The following is a 24,568-nucleotide window of genomic DNA, read 5'->3' on the forward strand; positions in this document are numbered from 1 at the left end:
AAAGAGTAATCGCCCTTGTCGGTTTCATTTATGGGCACTTAGGAGTCTTAAATATGATGAGAGATTTCACAAAAAATAAAGAGTTGGTGAAATGTGGGATTACTCGATTTGCAACAAGTTTTCTGACTTTGCAACGGTTGTATTGTCAAAAAACTAATTTGCGAGCAATGTTTACATCTGACAAATGGGTGATTAGTAGATGGTCTAAGTTACCAAAGGGAAAATGATTAGCTCATACGTCCTGATGACAACATTCTGGAACTAGGTTGTGTATATTTTGAAAATCATGGGCCCCTTGTTAAAGTGTTGCAATTAGCTGATAATGAGAAAAAAACCCGCAATGGGGTACATTTATGAAGCCATGGATAGAGCTAAGGATACTATTGCAAGGATTTGAAGGGAATATTTCAAAGTACAAAGATATCTTTAAGATTATTGATGAAAGATGGCAATGCCAATTGCATCATCCATTACATGCAGCTGGACATTATCTAAATCCAGAGTTCTTCTATCAAAAACCAGCTATTGAAAATTGTACAGAAGTAATAGATGGGTTGTATGCTTGTATTGAAAAATTGGTTCCAAGCACTGAAGTACAAGACAAGATTACGTCGGAGATACCACTATACACTAAAGCTGAGCAACAATTTGGCCTTCCGATTGCAAAAAGATCTAGAACAACAAGATCACTCGGTAAGTGAAAATATTAACCTTTAAATTGCTAATTATTAGTTTGTGTTTAAAATTTTACTTAATACTTACATAGTTACATACTTACATTAACTTAGAAATAATGATCGTAAACATAACACTTTTTATAGTTGAAATCGTGGAATTTATATGGTAATTCGGCTCCTCATCTCCAAAAATTAGCTATTAGAATTTTGGGTTTAATGGCTAGTGCTGCTGGGTGCGAGCGTAATTGGAGCGTATTTGAGCATGTAAGTACTTGTCACGACCCGACTAGGGGCCATGACGGGTACCTAGAGCTGACCACCGAGCACCACTCATTCTATTACTCATCCTACTTTCATTCGTTATTCTCATGTTGATAATCATAGGAAAACCATTTTCATTGGAAACATAATTACATTTATATACATAAGCCCTCGCGGCAGCTAAAAAATAATATACAAAATATACATCGAGGGTCACATAACATCTGCTACCTACATATGAGTATCTACGAGCCTCTAACTAAAGTACTGAAGTCATGAAGACGGGACAGGACCCCGTCATATCCAAGTATGTACACAAAAGAATATATCAGAACTGCACCTCCGGAATATGGAAGTGCTCCTGTGCAAGCTGATCTGACTCTTAGGAAGCTGGGTCGTCTCCCTGTCTACCTGTGGGCATGAACACAGCGTCCAAGGAAAAGGGCGTCAGTACGAGCAATGTACTGAGTATGTAAGGCAAGCATCATAACATAATAAAGAAACAAGAGAATAAAAGATAAAGAGATAACTGTGACAACTTGCCTCTTAAGGCGGAGTCATGCATGCAAGCTTATAAAGTAAATATAATCGTATCATATATTGCTGCGGAACGTGCAACACGATCCATATATCATCATATATCAGTATATTGCCGCGGAACGAACGGCCCGATCCATTACCCATATATCCCGCGTCCGGGATGATATCATAATATACCAGCTGATTAGGTGGCTATGCGTCTATAGCGCCTCACCTTTTCCCCTATCCCTTTATGTACACACACACACACACACACACACACATATATATATATTGTCACGACCCGCCTAGTGGGCCATGACGGGCACCCGGAGCTGACTACCGAGCACCACACATCATACTACTATCGTCTTAACTTGTACACATATAGACTCCATAAAACATGTACACATATATATGTATACATAAGCCCGCGCGGCGACAGAAGAATAATATACAGAATATACAATGAGTGTCACATAACATCCACTACCCACACATGGGTATCTGCGAGCCTCTAACTGAAACTCTGAAGTCATGAAGACGGGAAAGGACCCCACCATATCCAAGTATGAACACCAAAGGATGTATCAAAAACTGCACCTCCGGAGTATGGAAGTGCTCCTGTACAAGCTGGTCTGGCTCCTAGGAAGCTGGGTTGTCCCCCTGTTTACCTATGGGCATGAACACAGCATCCAAAAAGGAAAGGGGCGTCAGTACGAGCAATGTACTGAGTATGTAAGGCATGCATCATAAAATAACAAAGGAACAGGAAGATAAAATAAAGATAAGAAAATAATCGGTGACTGCTTGCCTCTTAAGGCGGAGTCATGTATGCATACTCGTAAACATATCACCATATCATATATTGCTGCGGAACGTGCAGCCCAATCCATATATCATCATATATCAATATATTGTCGCGGAACGAACGGCCCGATCCATTACCCATATATCTCGCGTCCGGGATGATATCATAAGGTACCAGCTGATCAGGTGGCTATGCATCTATAGCGCCTCACCTTTTCCCCCATGTCCCCTATATACATATACATATCATATACACATATAATATATGTAGCATGCATGAGAGCCCAAAGAAAAATGCACTTTATCGGAGTGACGTAAGGTCGTGAACCTCCGATTACATTATGGCGTCATCCTCACCGTTACGTCTCACCTTGAAGGAACTAGTATTTTGAGGTGAGGCAACAAGGAAAAATAGTATCAATGAAACCATAAGCGTAGAAATATCTGCATCATAAAGTCATCTTTATCGTTATGGAACGTATCTCGTAAGAAGTTCTCAACGTTCTTCAAACTTCATCTTTAGGGATGTAAGAAGGTCATGGAAGTATAAGGAAGAAATTATGGAACAAGAGTCATGCCTTTGAAGAAAAAGGGATAGCCTTACATCCTTTGTATCTTCTTAACGATGTCGACTAAGAGCTCTCCTTTCGGCTTACAATTCTACATACAAAGGGGTTCGCACGAAGGTTAGATTGTTGAAGGTAAACTTAAGCCTGAACTAAAGCGAATAAGGCTAACGAAAATTGGGCAGCATTTTGTTTGTTTCAACAACTTTCCCTCAAATAATAAAACACCTCCCAAACATCATAGCAACGCCCATAATATCACAACACATAAATTCCCTTGGCTAGATGTTATTCAATTTCCAAATTCACCCCCAAGATTCTCCATAACCACAACTATAACACAACATCATGCTCATCCTTCACATAATACTTCCTCAACATCATTAACATGAAATAATTGCAAAACTCATCTTTGGTTATGTAGAGATTGTTGACACCCAATTTTGTCCCTCCTTTATTTAATTTTTATTCACTCGGTTGTCTAAATTTACTGACGAGCTAAATACTTTATTTTCACTATTATTATTTTCGCTACTTTTGTTTTTTAACATTACGAGCATCACTTTATCACAAATTTTAAATGTTCGTCATCGTTTCATTTTCGGGTTTGGACTCGTTAAATTAATTACAAGACAACACTTTGTAAAATCCTTATTTTTCTACACATTAACTATTAATCGCCTTCACATAGTATACATTGTACTAGTTGTTAAATTAAAATCCCAAAAAAATAATTAAATAGAGGAGGAAGGACCAATAATTTTTAGCCAAATTATTAGCCCATACTCTAATTTATTCACCCCAATATTTCAGACCAGCCCATATGTTTAATTCCATCAGCCCATTACCCATTCCTACCCGACCAACCCATAACCATTCCCCTACCCGGTCCAGCCCAATATCACAACCCGACCCGACCAACCCAATATCCTTATTCATCTGCCCTAATCCCTTTTCCTTCTCCACTTCAGCCGCCCCTCTCCTCATCTTCATCTCTTTCCACTCTCTCTTCCGCTCCTCTCATGTTCTCTCCACTCCTCCCTGTCCCCCACGCCTCTGCCATCCTCTCTGCCACTTCCACCACGCCTGTCCCCCGCTTCCTCTCTCTCATACGCTCCCCTCACCGCTCCTCTCTCTCCTCATTCTATAAAAGGAAAGGAGCTTACACCTTGAAGGGGGACGGATCTTTGAAAACGGTTGGGAGAAAAACGAAGTTCTTTTCTTTTAGCCATCTCAATTCTCTGAAAAAAACAGTCTCATTCATTTTCTTGACAGTGATAAAAAAAAAAAAACATATAAAATCTGTGCATATTTTTAGTTTTTATATTCTAAGACTATCCTCTTCAATCTCGGTTTATGCTTGGGTCGTAATAGAGATTTAGAATATATTGGGTTTCGAGTTCAGGATCTAATCACAAAGAGAGAGTAGATTCAACGCCGACGCCTCAGCTCATTGCGCGCAAAAAAGGTAAACCTCGACATCACGCCAGATAGAGTCTACATGACTAAGTTAACCAAGAAGTCAACGGAGACGTTCCGCGAGTATGCGTTACGTTGGAGGTCAGAAGCGGCCAGGGTTCAACCTCCGATGAATGATAGAGAAATGACTGCTACCTTCATTGAATGCCAGGCTGGCGTATTTTATGAGAAAATGATAGGTATGATGGAACAAAAATTTACAGAAGTTGTCCGAATGGGACAAGCCTTAGAAGAAGGAATCAAATCGGGGAAAATTCAGGATCTTATTGCTTTACAAGCAATAAACAAAGCTATTCAATCTGGTTCTGTCGGCGGGGTTAAAAAGAAGAAAGAAGATGTCACTGCAGTCATGGATATCCAAGGGCATAATCCGAGCCAAGCCATTACATACTTTAACCACCCACAACAACCTTTCTACCCTTACCACTACCCTGAACCCTACCAAGCTCCACCATCTCCTTACCCTGTCTACAACGCCCAAGCAAACTACTACCAACCCCGAGCACCTCCGCATCAAAACCCACGCCCATATCAACCCGTCCAAGCTCCAACTTACCAAAATCGACCACATGCCACACCTAGAGCCCGTCCAAACCCTGACATAAAAAACACCCGTAATTACACTCGGTTCGCTGAACCCTTGGCTCAATTGTTTGAAAGAATGAAAGCAGCAGGCGTGATACAACCGATTGAAGGAAAAATTCCTGATCCTATCCCAAAATGGTTTGATGGTTCCAAGCGTTGTGCATATCATTCTGGAGTTGCTGGGCACGACACTGAGGATTGCTATGGGCTTAAAAACAAAATCGAAGCCCTGATTAAGGAAGGAGTAGTCCAGCTCACTGGAGCTAAGCCCAATGTGGTCAACAATCCTTTACCTGCTCACGAAGATGCCAAAGTTTGAAGGAAGTTATGGAAAGATGCATGTCATCAACTTTTGTCGCTCCCGTGGGAACAATCCAAAGGCAAACGCACATGAAGATTACTGCTACAACTACTCACAACACCGAGACACCGACCATCCGGGATGCCGAACCAGGAGAGACTTTGAAGAATTGGATTCTTACTCCACGAGTCTTGGTGGTTTGAACATGTAGTGAATTTGTTTTTAAATTGAGGCTTGAATCGTACCCAAAACTTTTGTTTGTTTTGCTTCATCTTTTGGAAGCTTGAATTGCAAAAACTATGAATGCATTTTTGATTTTCCTTAATCATCTATTATTGTTATTTTCTACTTTATTTATCAAATCTGCCAACTCTACGATTGTGACATAAAATGAAAGAATGAATAACATACGTCTCGAGAGAATAACAAAGAATTTAGAGGATAAAACAAGATTCCAGTTGAAAGAAAACGAAATAGCCGATAGGTGATGGCATAAACCTCAAAGCTAGCAATTCAAGAAGAAATCAAAGTACGACATTAGGTTAGACAACCTAGTTTGCAACCTTTCCTTTAAGTACGAACTACGCTGACCTGATTCCCATGGCGGGATACGTAGGCAGCCCACATAGGGTTCGGTTGCACTATAACAGAAAATCAAAAATCCGTAACAAACTACGAACTACGTTCCGACCTGATTCCCGTGGTGGGATACGTAAGCAGCCCACATAGGGTTCGGTTGCATTTTAAAAAAAAAAAAAAAAAAATCCTTATACAAGGAGAACTACACATGGCTAGATTCCCTTGGCGGGATTCGTAGACTATCAACATACAGGTCCGTCACACTTAGATAAAAATCCAACAAATCTTTTACCATTTATATAACAGAACTACGCTGACCTGATTCCCCTGGTGGGATACGTAGGCAATCCATATCGGGTTTGGTCCCTTTATTAGAAAATTTCAAACCATTTTTATGAACCTCACGAACTACGTTCTGACCTGATTCCTTGGCGGATACGTAGGCAACCTATACAAGGTTCGGTCACACCACAACATAGGTTTAGTACACCCTGCTGAATAAAAACCTGGAGCATATTTTGAAAGATTAGAGTTAGATATCGACAAGATTAAGGCTACCAGACAGGAAGTATCATAGACCAATTACTTTAGAAGTGTCACAATCTGAAGTTGGCAGAAATATTTTACAACTTACATACATATATTTACATATATATCTTTCCTTACATACATATATTTCACAACCTATATACATATAGTTACATTTCCGTATACATATACTTACATACCTACCTTTCAAAAGAAATACTTTCTTTCAATTGTTTCACTACTGTTCATCTACTGAGGCTTGAACGGGGGTCACGAGATCCAAACAAATAAGACGAATGGAGAACCAACAACGTCAAGCTTCGAGTCAACACGAACCAACTTCCCCCTCCCAGACTAAGAATTTTTCTTTGAGTGCAGAAATCAAAAGACCGCGAAATCAACAGTCAAGTCTATCGATCACGGCTAAAAGCATCGCTTGGCCATTATGGCCTCACCTTAAAAGCCAAACGGCTTTATTTCCAACTTTATCTTTAATTTAATTTTATTTTTTTATGACTTTATATACCTGTTTTTGTAGGTTGACGAAATTGAAGGTGAATTAAATCAGGATCACATGTCATTAGTTCGGCCTGTCACGATACCACCGACATCATCAGCCAAACGGCTATTATATCACTTTACTCCATACTTTATCAATTACTTTATCATATACTTTACCAACTTTAACCACTTTACTCTGAACTTTACAGGAATCAATGTCAAGTCTCCGAAGACAAACTGGAGGCATCTCCGAAGACAACTGGAGGCATCATTTGGCTATTTAGCCTCTTTTGCACAAGCCAAACGGCTACACTCTTACTTTACCCCCTACTTTATCCATTACTTTATCATTTACTTTACCAACTTTAATGACTTTATCCTGAAATTTGCAGGGATTATCATCAAGTCGCCGAAGACAACCGGGGGCATCACTCGGCTATACGGCCTCACATGCATAAGCCGAACGGCTACACTATGACTTTACTCTCTACTTTATCATTCACTTTACCAACTTTAACGACTTTACCCTGAACTTTACAGGAATTATCATTGAGCCTCCGAAGACAACCGGAGACAGCATCCAGTTTATGACTTTACTCCAGACTTTACGGGAATCTTCATCAAATCTCCGAAGACAACTGGAGATGTCATATCATCAAGTCCCGACAACAACCGGAGACATCACATGGCTACACAGCCTCACCTGCATAAGCCAAACGGTTATACACTTACTTTACTCCCTACTTTATTACTTTACTTTATCATCCACTTTACCTACTTTAACGACTTTACCTTAAATTCCGCAGACGTCATTTATCATCAAGTCCCAGAAAACAGCCGGATGCCTTATTATTGTCATTAAAATCTCCAAATACAATTGGAGATATTATTACATCCTCGGCATACGCATCACACATTCATTCAAGTCCCTGAAGACAACCAGAGACAACATTGGCCACACTGCCTCATTATAAGCCACACAGCTTCATCTTTATTCCCATACTCATATTTACTATCATTTTACACTCTTTATAATTTTACACTTTCAACTTTATTACTAATTTTGACATGAATTTCAGTTTTGGCAGAAAGTACAACCTGCGGAGACGCAACACAACGTGGAACTTTATCTTACGCAGTGAACTAGGGCAAATATGCTGAAAAGGAATATCAAACTCATAAGAAAAGGTCACAAATCTACTCTCGAACTCGACTCCGCCTACGTCCACAAACATGTGATATGTAGGTTATCTAAAAATTTTCTTTCATATAATCCGCTAAGACTCTATTCAATCAACTCTTTTCACAATCTCGTATCCTTTTCTATATTCCAGTGTCTCCACAACTCGACACTGGGGCATTTTTTTTTTGGAGAATTTACATCGTGTCTAGTAGAGTCCTACTTAAATGTGTGTTGCGCGCCACATTTATAATTAGGAGGCTATAAGCATATGTTCAATTCTTGAATGTTCTCGTCACCTGTCCACAACCCTTGCAAAGTGATTAATCCATAAATAACATTGGCTCAACAGGTTCAACCATAATTCCTTCTGCCTTCATAATATTTCCCACCAATTTTCCTAACCCATATTTTCTCAAGTTCGTATTTGCTGGTCGGAACAAAATTGGCTACTACGTCAACTTCTTCGTCCGAAGACTCTTACATCGTCTTCGGTCGAAGAAGGGCATCTGTTGACACCCAATTTTGTCCCTCTTTTATTTAATTTTTATTCACTCGGGCGTCTAAATTTACTGACGAGCTAAATACTTTATTTTCACTATTATTATTTTCGCTACTTTTGTTTTTTAACATTACGAGCATCACTTTATCACAAATTTTAAATGTTCGTCACCGTTTCATTTTCGGGTTTAGACTCGTTAAATTAATTCAAAGACAACACTTTGTAAAATCCTTATTTTTCTACACATTAATTATTAATTGCCTTCACATAGTATACATTGTACTAGTTGTTAAATTAAAAGCCCAAAAAAATAATTAAATAGAAGAGGAAGGACCAATAATTTTCAGCCAAATTATTAGCCCATACTCTAATTTATTCACCCCAATATTTCAGACCAGCCCATATGTTTAATTCCATCAACCCATTACCTATTCCTACCCGACCAGCCCACAACCATTCCCCTACCCGGTCCATCCCAATATCACGACCCGACCCAACCAACCCAATCTCCTTATTCATATGCCCTAATCCATTTTCCTTCTCCACTTCAGCCGCCCCTCTCCTCATCTTCATCTCTTTCCACTCTCTCTTCCGCTCCTCTCACGTTCTCTCCACTCCTCACTGTCCCCCCACGCATCTGCCATCCTCTCTGCCACTTCCACCACGCCTGTCCCCCGCTTCCTCTCTCTCATACGCTCCCCTCACCGCTCCTCTCTCTCCTCATTCTATAAAAGTAAAGGAGCTTACACCTTGAAGGGGGACGGATCTTTGAAAACGGTTGGGAGAAAAATGAAGTTCTTTTCTTTTAGCCATCTCAATTCTCTGGAAAAAAACAGTCTCATTCGTTTTCTTGACAATGATAAAAAAAAAAGAAAACCATATAAAATCTGTGCATATTTTTAGTTTTTATATTCTAAGACTATCCTCTTCAATCTCGGTTTATACTTGGGTCGTAATAGAGATTTAGAATATATTGGGTTTCGAGTTCTGGATCTAATCACAAAGAGAGAGTAGATTCAACGCCGACGCCTCAGCTCATTGCGCGCAAAAAAGGTAAACCTCGACACATTTATCGCTTGTAGTCTTTAGTTTCTGTTTTTGTTAAAAATTTAATTTATTCTGCCATCTTTAGTAGTTATATACTTTCTTTGTTGTCGTATTATTTGTTTGATGTTTGGGAGCTGTTAGGATATGATGATAATCGTTAATTAAATTTGAAAGATGTCTATTGTAGTTCGGATGCTTAAGACTAAATTTCCAGGACTTAGAACCTATTTAAAGCCGAATATATGTAAGATATACAGTGGGTTATCAAGTCAAGAAGGAGATAGACATTCGATATACATCTGATATACACACCGTGGTGGGTATATCTTAGGTATATTGTGTATGTGTTTAAGACAGATCAGCACTGAATCATCTCCATAATCGTCTTTCATCTGTAAGTTTAAGTTTCCTGTTTTGGTTGGCTTAATATTATGTCTAGTTCCACCTTACTGACTTCGGATAATTAGTCTATTAATGGGCCCTTTATATATTTGTTTGATTGGTTTAGCCTGTGTTGGTTATAGATGTCATTCTTATCTAATATAGATAAGTGAGACTAGACATTAGCATGTTTGTATCTATTTACTCAGTATAGTCCCATGGTATGAATGGTAACCTTGTTTGGGTTTCAATTTGAATCTTATACATGTTCACATGCTGTTTTGTTAGAGTTGATTAGGTTAGTTGTTACATGATATGACTGATAGCATTTGTTTGTCTCCGTTAGATTAGTCGATCCTCTGGTTAACCAGCAAGTCTGAAATTTCTAGACATTGTGTCCATAATGGTTTTAATAAGATGCATGTGCTTAAACTGATCTAATTATGTATGCTTAAAGTCTGTAATTCATCTGAATGTGCTGCATGCTGCCATATAATTTATGCATAAAATGCATGATCCTTATGCTTTATATTTGACAAGTGTGTCGAGTGTGCATACCTTTCTGTCAGCCAACTTCAAGGGCTTATATGCATAGAATCCTGATGTGATATGTTTAGATTGGTATAGGTGTTTAAGGTTCAATATTGGATGGTCAGCTAGTCTTATGAATTGATTAATCTCTTTCTTTCAAAAACCTGTGAGATGGTCAATATGATTCAAGTTTAAGGTGTGTCTGTCTGAAGTTCAGTCCTTGTTTCCTGGGAGTATCCAAACTTCTATCCTAAAGATTTGTCAAACCTGGATGTTGTGTGTATCTTAGCATAAATATTTTCTTCAAGAAATCAAGAATGTTTTCTTCCTTTTCTCTAAGTGAGCCTAGTGAGATATTTAGAACAAGTTGTTTTGTGAAATGTGTATTTAGTCTTACTTCTGTTAACAATAATCATGATTAGAATGCTATAATCAAATGACACACTTTCAATCTACTGTTTGCCCTGATTATTAAAACAGCTAGTCCGTACATTAAGAGCTGAAACTGCTTTTTCTTCAGGAAAGTTCAGAGATGGATAGATCGCCTGATTGTATTTTGTTAGTAAATGAATGGCATCTGCTCTTTAAAATCAGTAGAATATAAACTGGTTCAAATATTCCAAGAGGGTTAGCTCATAAACATTAGCGAGATCTTGAATAAGTTCTTAAACTTAGAAGTTATTGATTGTCTTGATTTCTTTTAGGATGTTTCATTTCCTAAAAAGTTCCTACTTGGATTGCAATACATTTGGTAAACCTGCCAACTCTTAAAGCTGAAAAGTCCTCTCCTGCATGCCTTCCTAAATAATTTCCGTATGAATGTTAGTGTATGTTTATTTGTAAAGTTCAGTGTCTGATTCATATTGTGTTTTCCTCACATCTAAATCTCCTGTACATGGAATGATTTAAACCCCCTCGGTCCCCTTTGGCTGCTGCTTTATTGCTGGGTTTGTGAGCCACATTTGATAAAATAGCTACTACTGAACTTTGGGATAAACAGCGACACTTTGGCCGCTACTTTTAGCTAGCTGTTGTTGCCGCTCTTGGGCTGCTGCTATACTACAAACAGCTACTGCGTTTTGTGTAGTAATCTAGTGCCTATGTCGAAAAAAAAGTGGTTATACTTGGGCGTTACGTGGATGTCACACTCGATAAAATAATTGATGTTTTTCTGCTACTTATAGTTGTGCTAATTGCTGCGTTTGGAATTACGCTAGTGGTCGTTGTGTATTGTTTATTGCCCATTTCTTCACGTCACTTAGTTTCGGTTGCAAGTTCTTATATTTTGGGCTGGATATGTCTTTTGCACATGTTAATCATCTGTAAGTTTCCCATAGATGATGATTTTGTATATTATAGAAATTATACATCGTACTAATTTCTTCTCTCTTCTTTTGCATGACATCCGGGATTGCGAGAATGAGACTCGACTTTGTCGCAAGATCAAACAATTGTATTACCTCGAGTCATCCCACCCGCAAAAAATAAAAAAATAAAGAATTCTGGGCCGAGGCCCATCACATTGGCAGCAAACAGCAGCAGCCTCACAATGGGCTGAGCCCATCAATTATATTTGTCCATCTACTTTATTTCGTGCAATTAATTTGTAATCACATGACTAATATTTTACTTGTTTTATTTGCTTAGATTAGGTGAACCTTAGCGTCATTAAGGGGTTTAGTTTAGTAAAGGGTAGTTAATTCCACAAACTATATTCACTTCTATTTATGTTCCAAACTATTTACAGTATCCATAACATTTATTTGAATGATTGATTTTTCAAAGTAGCACGACCACATCGAGCTAAAAGAATCAAGTTTTATTCTTTCTATCTTAGAACACTTGAGATACATATTTGTTAAAACATTGATATTAATCTTGCAATAACTTTACAGATACATTTAATTTGCTAGTTGGCGTAATTCATATTCCGAATACATATAACTAAACTCTTTTTTATTCAATCACTACTTTTTTACAAGTTTTACTTTAAACAACATTTTATTTCTATCTATAACTTTAGCAATACTTTCAGGATGTTTTCTTAAATATTTAAAATACTATATTTACACTTAAGTCTAACTAATCATAAGTCCGGTCGGATTAACCATTATTAATGGAATTTAGAGGATGCCTAATACCTTCCCTCTAGATTAGTTGAACCCGTACCTAGAATAATTTGGTTTCGTAGACTTTAAAATAAAATCAACTTTAGATAAATACTTTAAGTAACTTTAGGTGCCCTAATTCACCATAAATAATTAGGTGGTGACTCCTTAATATAAACAAAAAAAAAAAAAAACAGGAATCACCAATATGTTGTACTTCTAATTTGACTCCGGTTAAAAAGGGGTATGACAGAGATGATCTTTGGATGAGAATACTCTACTTGAGAAGAACTCCACTTCAATACCAAAGAGAGTCTCAACTTCTATCAACCCTTAGGAAGCATTCACACCCCTAATTCTACCAACTTTTGATGTTTGATCCTTGATTTCTCTCTTGACTATGTGTTAGTGTGATATGGAGAAAGTTCTAGAGGTTTAGGGGGTGTTGGAGCGATGAGAAATGAGAAAACAAAAGAGGAATCATACATATATAAAAATAAAATTCGGACCCGACCCGATATAAACGGTCCACTATACGGACCGTATAATTTATACGGTCCGTATATTGGACCGTATGTTTCTTCCAGAAACTTACCCCTTTTCGGAGGGGTTCTACGGGAAAACATACGGCCGTACAAATCATACGGTCCGTATGTATGGCCGTATAATCCATACTTTTCTGAATTCGCTCTCATCGCTTCGTTTGACCTCGAATCCTTATGGAACCTTCTTGGTACTTGTACAACGCATCCTTAACGATCTAACGAACATTATAACTCGTCCTAAATACCTTAATAAATATTCGTTAGTTCGACACCCATGAAATTCTCCCCAAACATCACTTACATTCCACTTCCTTTGACGAACCTGATTTCACCAAGTCCTAGAACTAAAAAACATCTTATCGTATATACATTAAGGCTGCCAATCACCCTATGGTAGTCGTGAAGATCTCGTATCCGACTTAACTAATGTTAGTCTATTCGCGACGCAACGACATGAAGTTTCCGAGGTGTAACATCCTCCCCCCCTTAAGAACATTCGTCCTCGAATGTTAAATTCTCGGGAATTCTACTGAAATTTTGCCAAAGTTTCCCCTCTAATTTGGCACCACCATCCTGTCACAGCAACCCAAAATAATATCACCACACATGGCTATAACATTAACAATAAGAAATATGGCCACACACGACCTAGAAGTAATAAAGTAAAACATTTCATACCTAGGGGCACTGATTTTTTGACTTGAGTCTCCTCTAGGGGTGAAAATAGATGCGGATATTTAAACTTCATAGCTTCTTCTGCTTCCCAAGTCATCTCCTCTCTGTTATCATTCCTTCATAAAACTTTAATTGAGGCTCCCTCTTTGTTTCTAAGCTTCCGCACTTGTCTATCTAGTATGGCAACTGACACTTCTTCATAAGCCAATTTTTCAGTGACTTGAATGTCGCTTGCGGATACTATTTTGGTCGGATCTCCAACACATTTACGAAGCATCGATACATGGAAGACTAGATGGACTGAGTTCAGCTCTGGGGGTAAATCCAACTCATAAGCTACTTGTCCCACTCTGCGTACGATCTTGTAGGGCCCAATGTATCAAGGACTGAGCTTACCTTTCTTACCAAATCTCATTATCCCCTTCATTGGCGATACTTTCAGAAATACCCAGTCATTGACCTGAAATTCTAAATTCCTACTGCGATTGTCCGCATAAGACTTTTGGAAGCTTTGAGCTGTCACCAACTGATCTCGGATAAACTTAATCTTCTCGACTGCTTGTTGGATCAATTCTGGGCCTATTAATTATGTTTCTCCCACTTCAAACCATCCGATAGGCGACCTACACTTCCTCCCATATAAGGCTTCATAAGGGGCCATCTGAATATTAGCATGATAACTATTGTTATATGCAAATTCAATAAGTGGCAGATGATCCTCCCAATTACCACCAAAGTCCAATGCACAAGCCCGCAACATGTCTTCTAAGGTTTGAATAGTGCGTTCAGCTTGTCCATCAGTCTGTGGGTGAAATGCAATGCTAAACTTCACTTGAGTGCCCAATCCTTCATGAAAGGATTTCCAGAATTTAGCTGTGAATTGTGATCCTCTATCAGTAATAATAGATATAGGAATGCCATGAAGCCGCACTATCTCTTTGAGATACAATCTAGCATAGTCTTCTGCTGAATATGTAGATCTGACCGGTAGAAAATGTGCTGATTTTGTGAGCCTGTCCACAATCATCCAAATGGAGTCGTATTTATGCCGAGAACGAGGTAATCCAACAATAAAATCCATATTGATCGCCTCCCATTTCCAGGTTGGAATTTCCATTTCTTGCAAGAGCCCTGCTGGTTTCTGGTGCTCAATTTTTACCTGTTGACAGTTCGGACATTGAGTCATAAACTCAGCTATATCTCTCTTCAGTCCTTCCCACCAATACATTAGTTTGAGATCATGGTACATCTTTGTCGCTCCCGGATGAACAGAATAACGAGAGCAATGAGCTTCTTCCAGAATCTGACGATGTAGTCCCGCTACATCCGGAACACATAACCTGTTTCGGTACCTGAGAATCCCATCTGCAGAGATCTCAAATGGTGACTTCTCTTTTTGGGAACGTGCATCTCTATAATACCTAAATTTGGGATCCTCGTATTGACGTCTTTTCACTTCTGTGTCTAGGGACGAAGTAGCTGGGTTAAGCACCTTAACTCTTGTGTTGCCTGAATCCATTAAGAAAACTCCTAGGCTAGCTAGTTGGTGGAGCTCACGAGCTAATTCCTTCCTTTCTGATGGAACATCACCTCGACTACCAATGGACTTATGGTTGAGAGCATCAGCCACCACATTTGCTTTACCAGGGTGGTATAGAATACTTACGTCAAAGTCCTTCAATAACTCTAACCATCGCCTCTGACGCAGGTTCAATTCTTTTTTCTTGAAAATATATTGAAGAATTTTATGATCCATGTAAATGTCCACATGGACATCGTACAAATAGTGCCTTCATATCTTTAGAGCGTAAATGACCGCAGCTAATTCAAGGTCGTGAGTCGGATAATTCTTCTCATGTTTTCACAGTTGCCTAGAAGTATAGGCAATGACCTTGCCGTGCTGCATCAATACACAGCCTAACCCGACACCAGAGGCATCACAATACACCACATAACCTTCCGACCCTTCTGGAAGTGTCATAACTGGGGCTGAAGTCAACCTGTCTTTCAGTTCCTGAAAGCTCCACTCACAAGCATCTGTCCACTGAAATTTAGCAGCTTTCTGTGTTAGCTTCGTCAACGGTGCTGAAATAGAGGAAAAACCTTCCACGAATCTCCTGTAATACCCTGCCAATCCCAGAAAGCTACGGATTTCTGTAGGCGTTGTAGGCCTTGGCCAAGTTTTCACAACCTCGATCTTTTAGGTGTCAACCCGAATACCATCGGCTGAGATGATGTGGCCTAGAAAGGTTACAGAGTTCAACCAGAATTCACATTTTGAAAATTTAGCATATAATTTGCGAGCTCGAATAATTCCAAGGGCAGTACGCAAATGTTCCGCATGCTCTCCCTCTAATTTAGAGTATACCAGGATATCATCAATGAATAAAATTATAAATAAGTCCAAGAATGGCCTGAACACATCATTCATCAGGTTCATAAACACTGCTGGAGCGTTGGTCAAGCCAAACGACATCACTCGAAATTCATAATGGCCATATCTAGTTCTAAAAGCCGTCTTCGGAATATCTTCTTCTTTGACCCTCACTTGATGGTATCCTCACCTCAAATCTATCTTGGAAAACCACTTAGCTCCTTGTAATTGATCGAATAAATCATCAATCCTCGGAAGTGGATATTTATTCTTTATTGTCACCCTGTTCAGCTGCCTATAATCGATAAACATTCGTAGAGATCCATCTTTCTTCCTTACGAATAAGACAGGTGCTCCCCATGACGATGAACTGGGCCTAATAAATCCCTTCTCGAGTAAATCCTTCAACTGTGCTTTTAATTCTTTCAATTCTGCAAGAGCCATTCTGTAGGGAGAGATAGATATTGGCTCAGTATCCGGCAATACATCGATAGTGAATTCAATCTCCCGTTCTGGTGGAAGACCTGGAAGCTCGTCCGGAAATACATCTGGAAACTCGTTTACTACCGGAACAGATTGAAGAGTCGACGGTTTTGCTTTCGTGTCATGAACTCGAACTAAATGATAAATATAGCCCTTGGCAATCATCTTCCTTGCCTTGAGGTAGGAAATAAACCTGCCTCTTGGAGATGCAGTGTTACCCTTCCACTCTAAAACTAGTTCTCCCGGGAATTGGAACCGAACCACCTTAGCCCTACAATCTATATTTGCATAACAGGAAGCTAACCAATTCATGCCCATAATGACATCGAAATCCAGCATTTTCAATTCAATTAAATCAGCCACAGTGTGTCGGCCACACACTACAATTGCGCAGTCTCTATACACTTGTCTAGCTAATACTGGATCACCAACTGGAGTGGACACTTCAAAAGGTTTGATTGGCTCGGGTTTTATCCCGATACGACCAACGATGTAAGGAGTAATATATGACAAGGTAGAGCCCAGATCAATTAATACATAAACATCATAAGAAGATACTGTCAATATACCTGTTACAACATCGGGAGAGGTCTCCAGTTCCTGTCGTCTGGTCAATGCATAGATACGGTTCTGGGGACCGCTCGAACTAGAGGCTCCTCCTCTGCCTCTGCCATGGCCCGCTGGAACCTGGAAAGCCTGCCCTACGGGGTGCACGGATGACGAAGAACCTGCTACTGAACCTGTAGGCTGGGCCTTATCTCGGCCGCTCCTCAATGGAAAATCACGCATCATGTGGCCAACTCGACCACAGGCATAACAAGCATCCGAGCCTCGGCGACACTGACCCGAATGTAACTTACCGCATTGACTGCACCGTGGTACCGGCGGTCTCCTCTAGTTAGAATCACCACGATAATGGGAACCTGAAGCTCCCGAACCCTGACTCGGCCCAAAATAAATAGGGCGGTCAAACTTTTGGCCCGCAAACCGAGGAGGTGCACTGGATGCAGACTGGCCTGAATATCTGGAATATTGCTGCCCCTGGCCTCCTCTGTACTCACTACTAGTACCCGCTGATCTAGTCCTTTTACCGTATCCCCTATCCATATCTCGCTCTCCCCTATGCGGTTGTTGTTGCTCCTCTAGGTTCTGGGCATGCGCTTGAATACGCGAGATGTCCATCCCTTCCAGTAGCGAAGCTGTTAAACAGTCTTTAAATAGGTGTGGCCCTAAGCCCCTCACAAATCGATGTACCCGGTCTCCCATGTCTGCTACCATAGCCAAAGCATACCTAGCCAATGAATTAAACCCGAGACTATATTCCCGGGCACTCATATTCCCTTGCTTAAGATTCAGGAATTTATCGGCGCGAGCCTGACAAACCTCGGGTGGAAAATAATGCAGAATAAAAGCATCCATAAACTCTTGTCATTTTAGGGGAGGTGCATTTTCCCCTCTTGAAGAAATCCAATTGTTATACCATAAAACAACTATGTCTTGGAGTCTGTACTAAGCCAACTCCACGGACTCAGTATCAGAAGCATGAATGATTCTCAACATCCTCAATACCTCATCAATAAAGCCCTGTGGGTCTTCATCCGGTTTCGATCCAAAAAATTCTGGAGGATTTAAGCTCATGAAATCACGGGCTCGGGCACTAGTCGCCCTATCACTTGGACCTGCACCCTGCCGCTGAGCCTGCGCGGCAACTAACTGAGTTAGCAACTGAACGGCATCTCGTAAGTCCTGATTTGGAGCAATAGGGGGAGGAGCTGGGGCCCTCTCATACTCCTCTGATGCTGGAGGGATAGGAGTGGGAGTAGCACACTGAGCCTCGCTATGTCCCAACTCAATTGGAGGTCCTCGGCTGGTGCCTTCCCCGGCGGCATTTAATATTGTGCGGATTTACTTCTTTCTTAGTGGCATCGCTGAAATCATAACGCACAATTAGAATAAAGGAAACCTTATATTATGGCTCTATCGCACGATCTATGGAAAGAAAGACGGTCATTATTCCTAAATGCCTCGCAGCCTCTTGTTTATAAGAGTGGCGCGCTTCACACCCATAAACAAGACTCTACTGGACACGGCTCGTAGATACACCCTAGGACGAAACCGCTTTGATACCATTTATATCACGACCCGTCTAGTGGGCCATGACGGGCACCCGGAGCTGACTACCGAGCACCACGCATCATACTACTATCATCTTAACTTGTACCCATATAGACTCCATAAAACATGTACACATATATATGTATACATAAGCCCGCGCGGCAGCAGAAGAATAATATACAGAATATACAATGAGTGTCACATAACATCCACTACCCACACATGAGTATCTGCGATCCTCTAACTGAAACTCTAAAGTCATGAAGACAGGACAGGACCCCACCATATCCAAGTATGAACACAAAAGGATATATCAAAAACTGCACCTCTGGAGTATGGAAGTGCTCTTGTACAAGCTGGTCTGGCTCCTAGGAAGCTGGGTCGTCCCCCTGTTTACCTATGGGCATGAACACAGCATCCAAGAAGGAAAGGGGCGTCAGTACGAGAAATATACTGAGTATGTAAGGCATGCATCATAAAATAACAAAGGAACAAGAAGATAAAATAAAGATAAGAAAATAACTGGTGACTGCGTGCCTCTTAAGGCGGAGTCATGTATGCATACTCATAAAAATATCGCCATATCATATATTGCTGCGGAACGTGCAGCCCGATCCATATACCATCATATATCAATATATTGCCGTGGAATGAACAGCCCGACCCATTACCCATATATCCCGCGTCCGGGATGATATCATAAGGTACCAGCTGATCAGGTGGCTATGCGTCTATAGCGCCTCACCTTTTCCCCCATGTCCCCTATATACATATACATATCATATACACATATAATATACGTAGCATGCATGAGAGCCCAAAGAAAAATTCACTTTATCGGAGTGACGTAAGGTCGTGAACCTCCGATTACATTATGGTGTCATCCTCACCGTTACGTCTCACCTTGAAGGAACTAGTATTTTGAGGTGAGGCAACAAGGAAAAATAGAATCAATGAAACCATAAGCATAGAAATATCTGCATCATAAAGTCATCTTTATCGTTATGGAACGTATCTCGTAAGAAGTTCTCAACGTTCTTCAAACTTCATCTTTAGGGATGTAAGAAGGTCATGGAAGTATAAGGAAGAAATTATGGAAGAAGAGTCATGCCTTTGAAGAAAAAGGGATAGCCTTACATACCTTTGTATCTTCTTAACGATGTCGACTAAGAGCTCTCCTTCCGGCTTACAATTCTACAAACAAAAGGGTTCGCACGAAGGTTAGATTGTTGAAGGTATACTTAAGCCTGAACTAAAGCGAATAAGGCTAACGAAAATTGGGCAGCATACTGTTTGTTTCAACAACTTTCCCTCAAATAATAAAACAACTCCCAAACATCATAGTAACGCCCATAATATCACAACACATAAATTCCCTTGGCTAGATGTTATTCAATTTCCAAATTCACCCCCAAGATTCTCCATAACCACAACTATAATACAACATCCTGCTCATTATTCACATATTACTTCCTCAACATCATTAACATGAAATAATCGTAAAACTCACCTTTGGTTATGTAGAGATTATCTTTGGATGAGAATACTCCACTTGAGAAGAACTCCACCTCAATACCAAAGAGATTCTCAACTTCTATCAACCCTTAGGAAGCATTCGCACCCTTGATTCTACCAACTTTTGATGTTTGATCCTTGATTTCTCTCTTAACTATGTGTTAGTGTGATATGGAGAAAGTTATAGAGGTTTAGGGGGTGTTGGAGAGATGAGAAATGAGAAAACAAAAGAGGAATCATACATATATAAAAATAAAATTCAGACCCGACCCGAAATATGCGGTCCACTATACGAACCGTATAATTTATACGGTCGGTATATTGGACCGTATGTTTCTTCCAGAAACTTACCCCTTTATGGAGGGGTTCTACGGGCAGACATACGGCCGTACAAATCATACGGTCCATATGTATGGCCGTATAATCCATACTTTGCCGAATTCGCTCTCATTGCTTCGTTTGACCTCAAATTCTTGTGGAACCTTCTTGGTACTTGTACAATGCATCCTTAACGATCTAACAGACATTATAACTCGTCCTGAAGACCTTAATAAATATTCGTTAGTTCTACACCCATGAAATTCTCCCCAAACATCACTTACACTCCACTTCCTTTGACGAACCTAGTTTCACCAAGTCCTATGACTAAAAAAAGTCTTATCGTATATACATTAAGGCTGCCAATCACCCTCTGGTAGTCGTGAAGGTCTCGTATCCGACTTAACTAACGTTAGTCTATTCGCGACGCAACGACATGAAGTTGTCGAGGTGTAACATACATAAATATATCTATATATCTATATATCTATATATGTGTGTGTGTGTGTGTGTGTGTGTGTGTGTGTGTGTTTCCAGGATGTTGATACTTCTACGCTTATGATTCCATTGATGTTATTCTTTGTGATGTCTCACCTCATGCTATTAATTCCTTCAAGGTGAGACATATCAATGAGGATAACGCCATAATGAAATCGGAGGTTCACGACCTTACGTCACTCCGATTAAGTGTAGCTTTTGTTTGGGCTCTCATGCATGCTACCTAAAGCTACACTTAATCGGAGTGACGTTAGGTCGTGAACCTCCGATTTCATTATGGCGTTATCCTCATCGCTATGTCTCACCTTGAAGGAATTAATAGCATGAGGTGAGACATCACAAACAATAACATCAATGGAATCATAAGCGTAGAAGTATCAACATCATGGAAACATCATCCTCTTTACTAGCATAAAACATATCTCATGAGGAGTTTTTAATAATATATATATATATATATATATTTGTATACATCATAGGTAGCATGCATGAGAGCCCAAACAAAAGCTACACTTAATCGGAGTGACGTAAGGTCGTGAACCTCCGATTTTATTATGGCGTTATCCTCATCGCTATGTCTCACCTTGAAGGAATTAATAGCATGAGGTGAGACATCACAAAGAATAACATCAATGGAATCATAAGCGTAGAAGTATCAACATCATGGAAACATCATCCTCTTTACTAGCATAAAACATATCTCATGAGGAGTTTTTAATAACCTTTAACTTTCATCTTTTGGGGATGTAAGAAGGTCATGGGAATGCAGACAAAAGATTATAATACAAGAGTCATGCCTTGAAAGAAGGGGACAAGCCTTACATACCTTTATATCTCCTTAACGATGTCGACTAATAGCTCTCCCTCCGGACTCACAATTCTTTAATAGTGTGGGAATGAGATTTAAGTGGAAATACTTCACTTGAGCAAAACCCTAGCTTTAATCCAAGGAGATTTCTTGACTTGCACAAACCCTAGAGAGTACCCTCACCCTTGATTCCACAATTTCTTGTTATTTACTCCTTAATTTCCCTTGGATATGTGATAATATAATGAAAGAATTTTTCTAGAACCTTCAACACTTAGAGAGAGAATGAAATCTAAAATTTTAGGGTGTGACTCGTCTATTTGTAGCTGGAACTGGAATATTCCAGATGAGCAGTTCGACGAGCGGGTCGACGGTCACGTCGACGTGTCGATGATCCGTCGACTTGCTTCTGCAGATCAGTAGCTACAAAACCGTATCGATGTCGTCGATCGACGGCCCGTCGACGTGTCGACGGTCCGTCGAAGTATCTCGTCAATCAGTTTCTGCGGATCAGAATTCTCAGAGCATAACGACGGCTCATGTCGACGGCCCGTCGACATGATCGACGGTCCGTCGAAAATGTCTGGTGCCTGCAGATTTTTCCTGAGTCTGCTCAGCCAGCGTCAGTTCAATCCGTTCAACTTCTAATCTTGCGATATACCTGGAATACCCGCTAGTACCTCCATTCATGGGGTAGGATGCTTAGCATCTCAATACTCGGGTATAAATTTCCATTTCAAGGCATACTTGACTAGGAAACCGTAAGTTCTTCCCACCATGAAAGCGAGAGGTGTAACAGTACTCGTAGTGGTATACTTCTTATTTATTCATTTTCTTTGCATAGTTAATCAATTAGACTAAATTACTAACATTAAAATAATTCATGCAACAGATCCATACCAAAAAAAGGAACAGACTGGAGCATCAAAGATTGAATGATCTAGTGTATGTCAAGTACAATCGAGCTTTAAAAGCCCGTTATGACTTGCGGAGTGTTATTGATCCAATCTCTTTGGATAACATTGACCATAGTAATGAGTGGTTGGTTGGGAAGATGTGCGTTAATGTTGAAGCAGAAGATCATGAGTTGGTGTTTGGTGATGATAGCTTGACTTGGGGTGATGTTGCAAGAGCGTCGGGTAGTGAGGACATCTTGACATACACAAGGCGACAAAAGAGATAGTTATGAGTTACGATAACTAATGCCTCAAGCTCCCAATCTCCACGTGTTAAGTCTCCTGACATAGAAGATGAGATTATTTCTAATGAGTCAGGGGAAGAAGAGATTGGAGGCTACAGTTTTGGTGATACCTATGAGGATCACCCTATTGAGGAAGATTATATGGAGGAATATTATTTTAGTGACTTGAAGTAGAATCAATATTGGGTTTATCTTTCCATATTAAGACTTAAGTTGATGATTTGATGAACTTAGACTTAATTATGAGCAATTGAGGAAGATTATATGGAGGAATATTATTTTAGTGATTAGAAGTAGAATCAAGATTGAGTTTATCCTTCCATATTAAGATTAAGTTGATGAACTTAGACTTAATTATAAGCAATATATATTTATCATATATGTCTATTATATTCTCTAAATATTATATATATATATATATATATATATATATATATATATATATATATATATATATATTGATTAGAAGTAGAATCAAGATTGGGTTTATCTTTCCATATTAAGACTTAAGTTGATGATTTGATGAACTTAGACTTAATTATAAGCAATATATATATTTATCATATATGTCTATTATGTTATCTCCCTCTCTCTCTCTCTCTCTCTCTCTCTCTCTCTCTCTCTATATATATATATATATATATATATATATATATATATATATATATATATATATATATATAAATCTTCATAGTGCGCTTTTTTTTTTCCAGTGAAGCCCGTGCTTTAAGTGCAATTTGCGCTTAAAGCTCCAACAGCGCTTTTCGCTTTTGACAACACTGCCCCTTACAATAACTCTATTGCAAAAAAAAGCCCTTAACTAACTCTACCTAAGAACCAACTGATTTAACTAACTCTAGTTGAACCTTAACTCACCATAACTAGCTATAGTCAGGCGTTTACACAAAAAGCTTTAAAAACCAAATACCTACAGAACCCTTCTTAAAAGAAGTGTAGGTTCACAATATCAAGACCAAGAAGACAAAGACTAAACAACCTAGAACTTAAGACATTTTCAGTCTTGGGATCTGGTCCTTGAAATTATTTAGTCTAGATCTTAAAAGCTCCGAGAAAACCGTGGCGGCTGCTCTTTTCAACAATGAGAATAATATGATTTGAACTGCTAGGTTAAACAAATGCCAACATGTTGTTTATATAGGGAACCAATGAGAGCACGTAAAGGTCATGTAAGTGGCATGTGATATAGATAGAAACATTACAATGATCCTTGTATTTTAGCCGACATGCATCTACTGTTCCGTTGTGGCTCTGCCTGTGGAAACAATGCCACAGATTTATAGCTGTCACGTTTGTACAGTGCCCAGGGGACCTGATCCTTGGTGTATATGTCGATTATCAAAACTATGAAATGTTATAACTCATTACGCCTAATATCTTTTTATAAATGGTATTCTTGATCTATGTTCTCTTTTGTCACTTTGATTACTCGCGTGATCATGATCAAAATTTTATCATTTTTA

General features: G+C 39.4%; 1 protein-coding gene across 1 annotated transcript; it reads left to right on the forward strand.

Moving 5' to 3' along the window:
* Positions 1–353: 353 nt before the first annotated feature.
* LOC132612134 (uncharacterized) lies at positions 354–23,261 on the forward strand. The gene is made up of 4 exons (XM_060326468.1): positions 354–693; positions 874–941; positions 22,779–23,025; positions 23,134–23,261. The coding sequence occupies exons 1-4, from the start codon at positions 354–356 to the stop codon at positions 23,259–23,261; spliced, it is 783 nt and encodes a 260-aa protein (XP_060182451.1).
* The last annotated feature ends 1,307 nt before the right edge of the window (positions 23,262–24,568 follow it).

This window comes from Lycium barbarum, chromosome 9, assembly GCF_019175385.1.
Source record: "Lycium barbarum isolate Lr01 chromosome 9, ASM1917538v2, whole genome shotgun sequence".
Taxonomy (NCBI): domain Eukaryota; kingdom Viridiplantae; phylum Streptophyta; class Magnoliopsida; order Solanales; family Solanaceae; genus Lycium; species Lycium barbarum.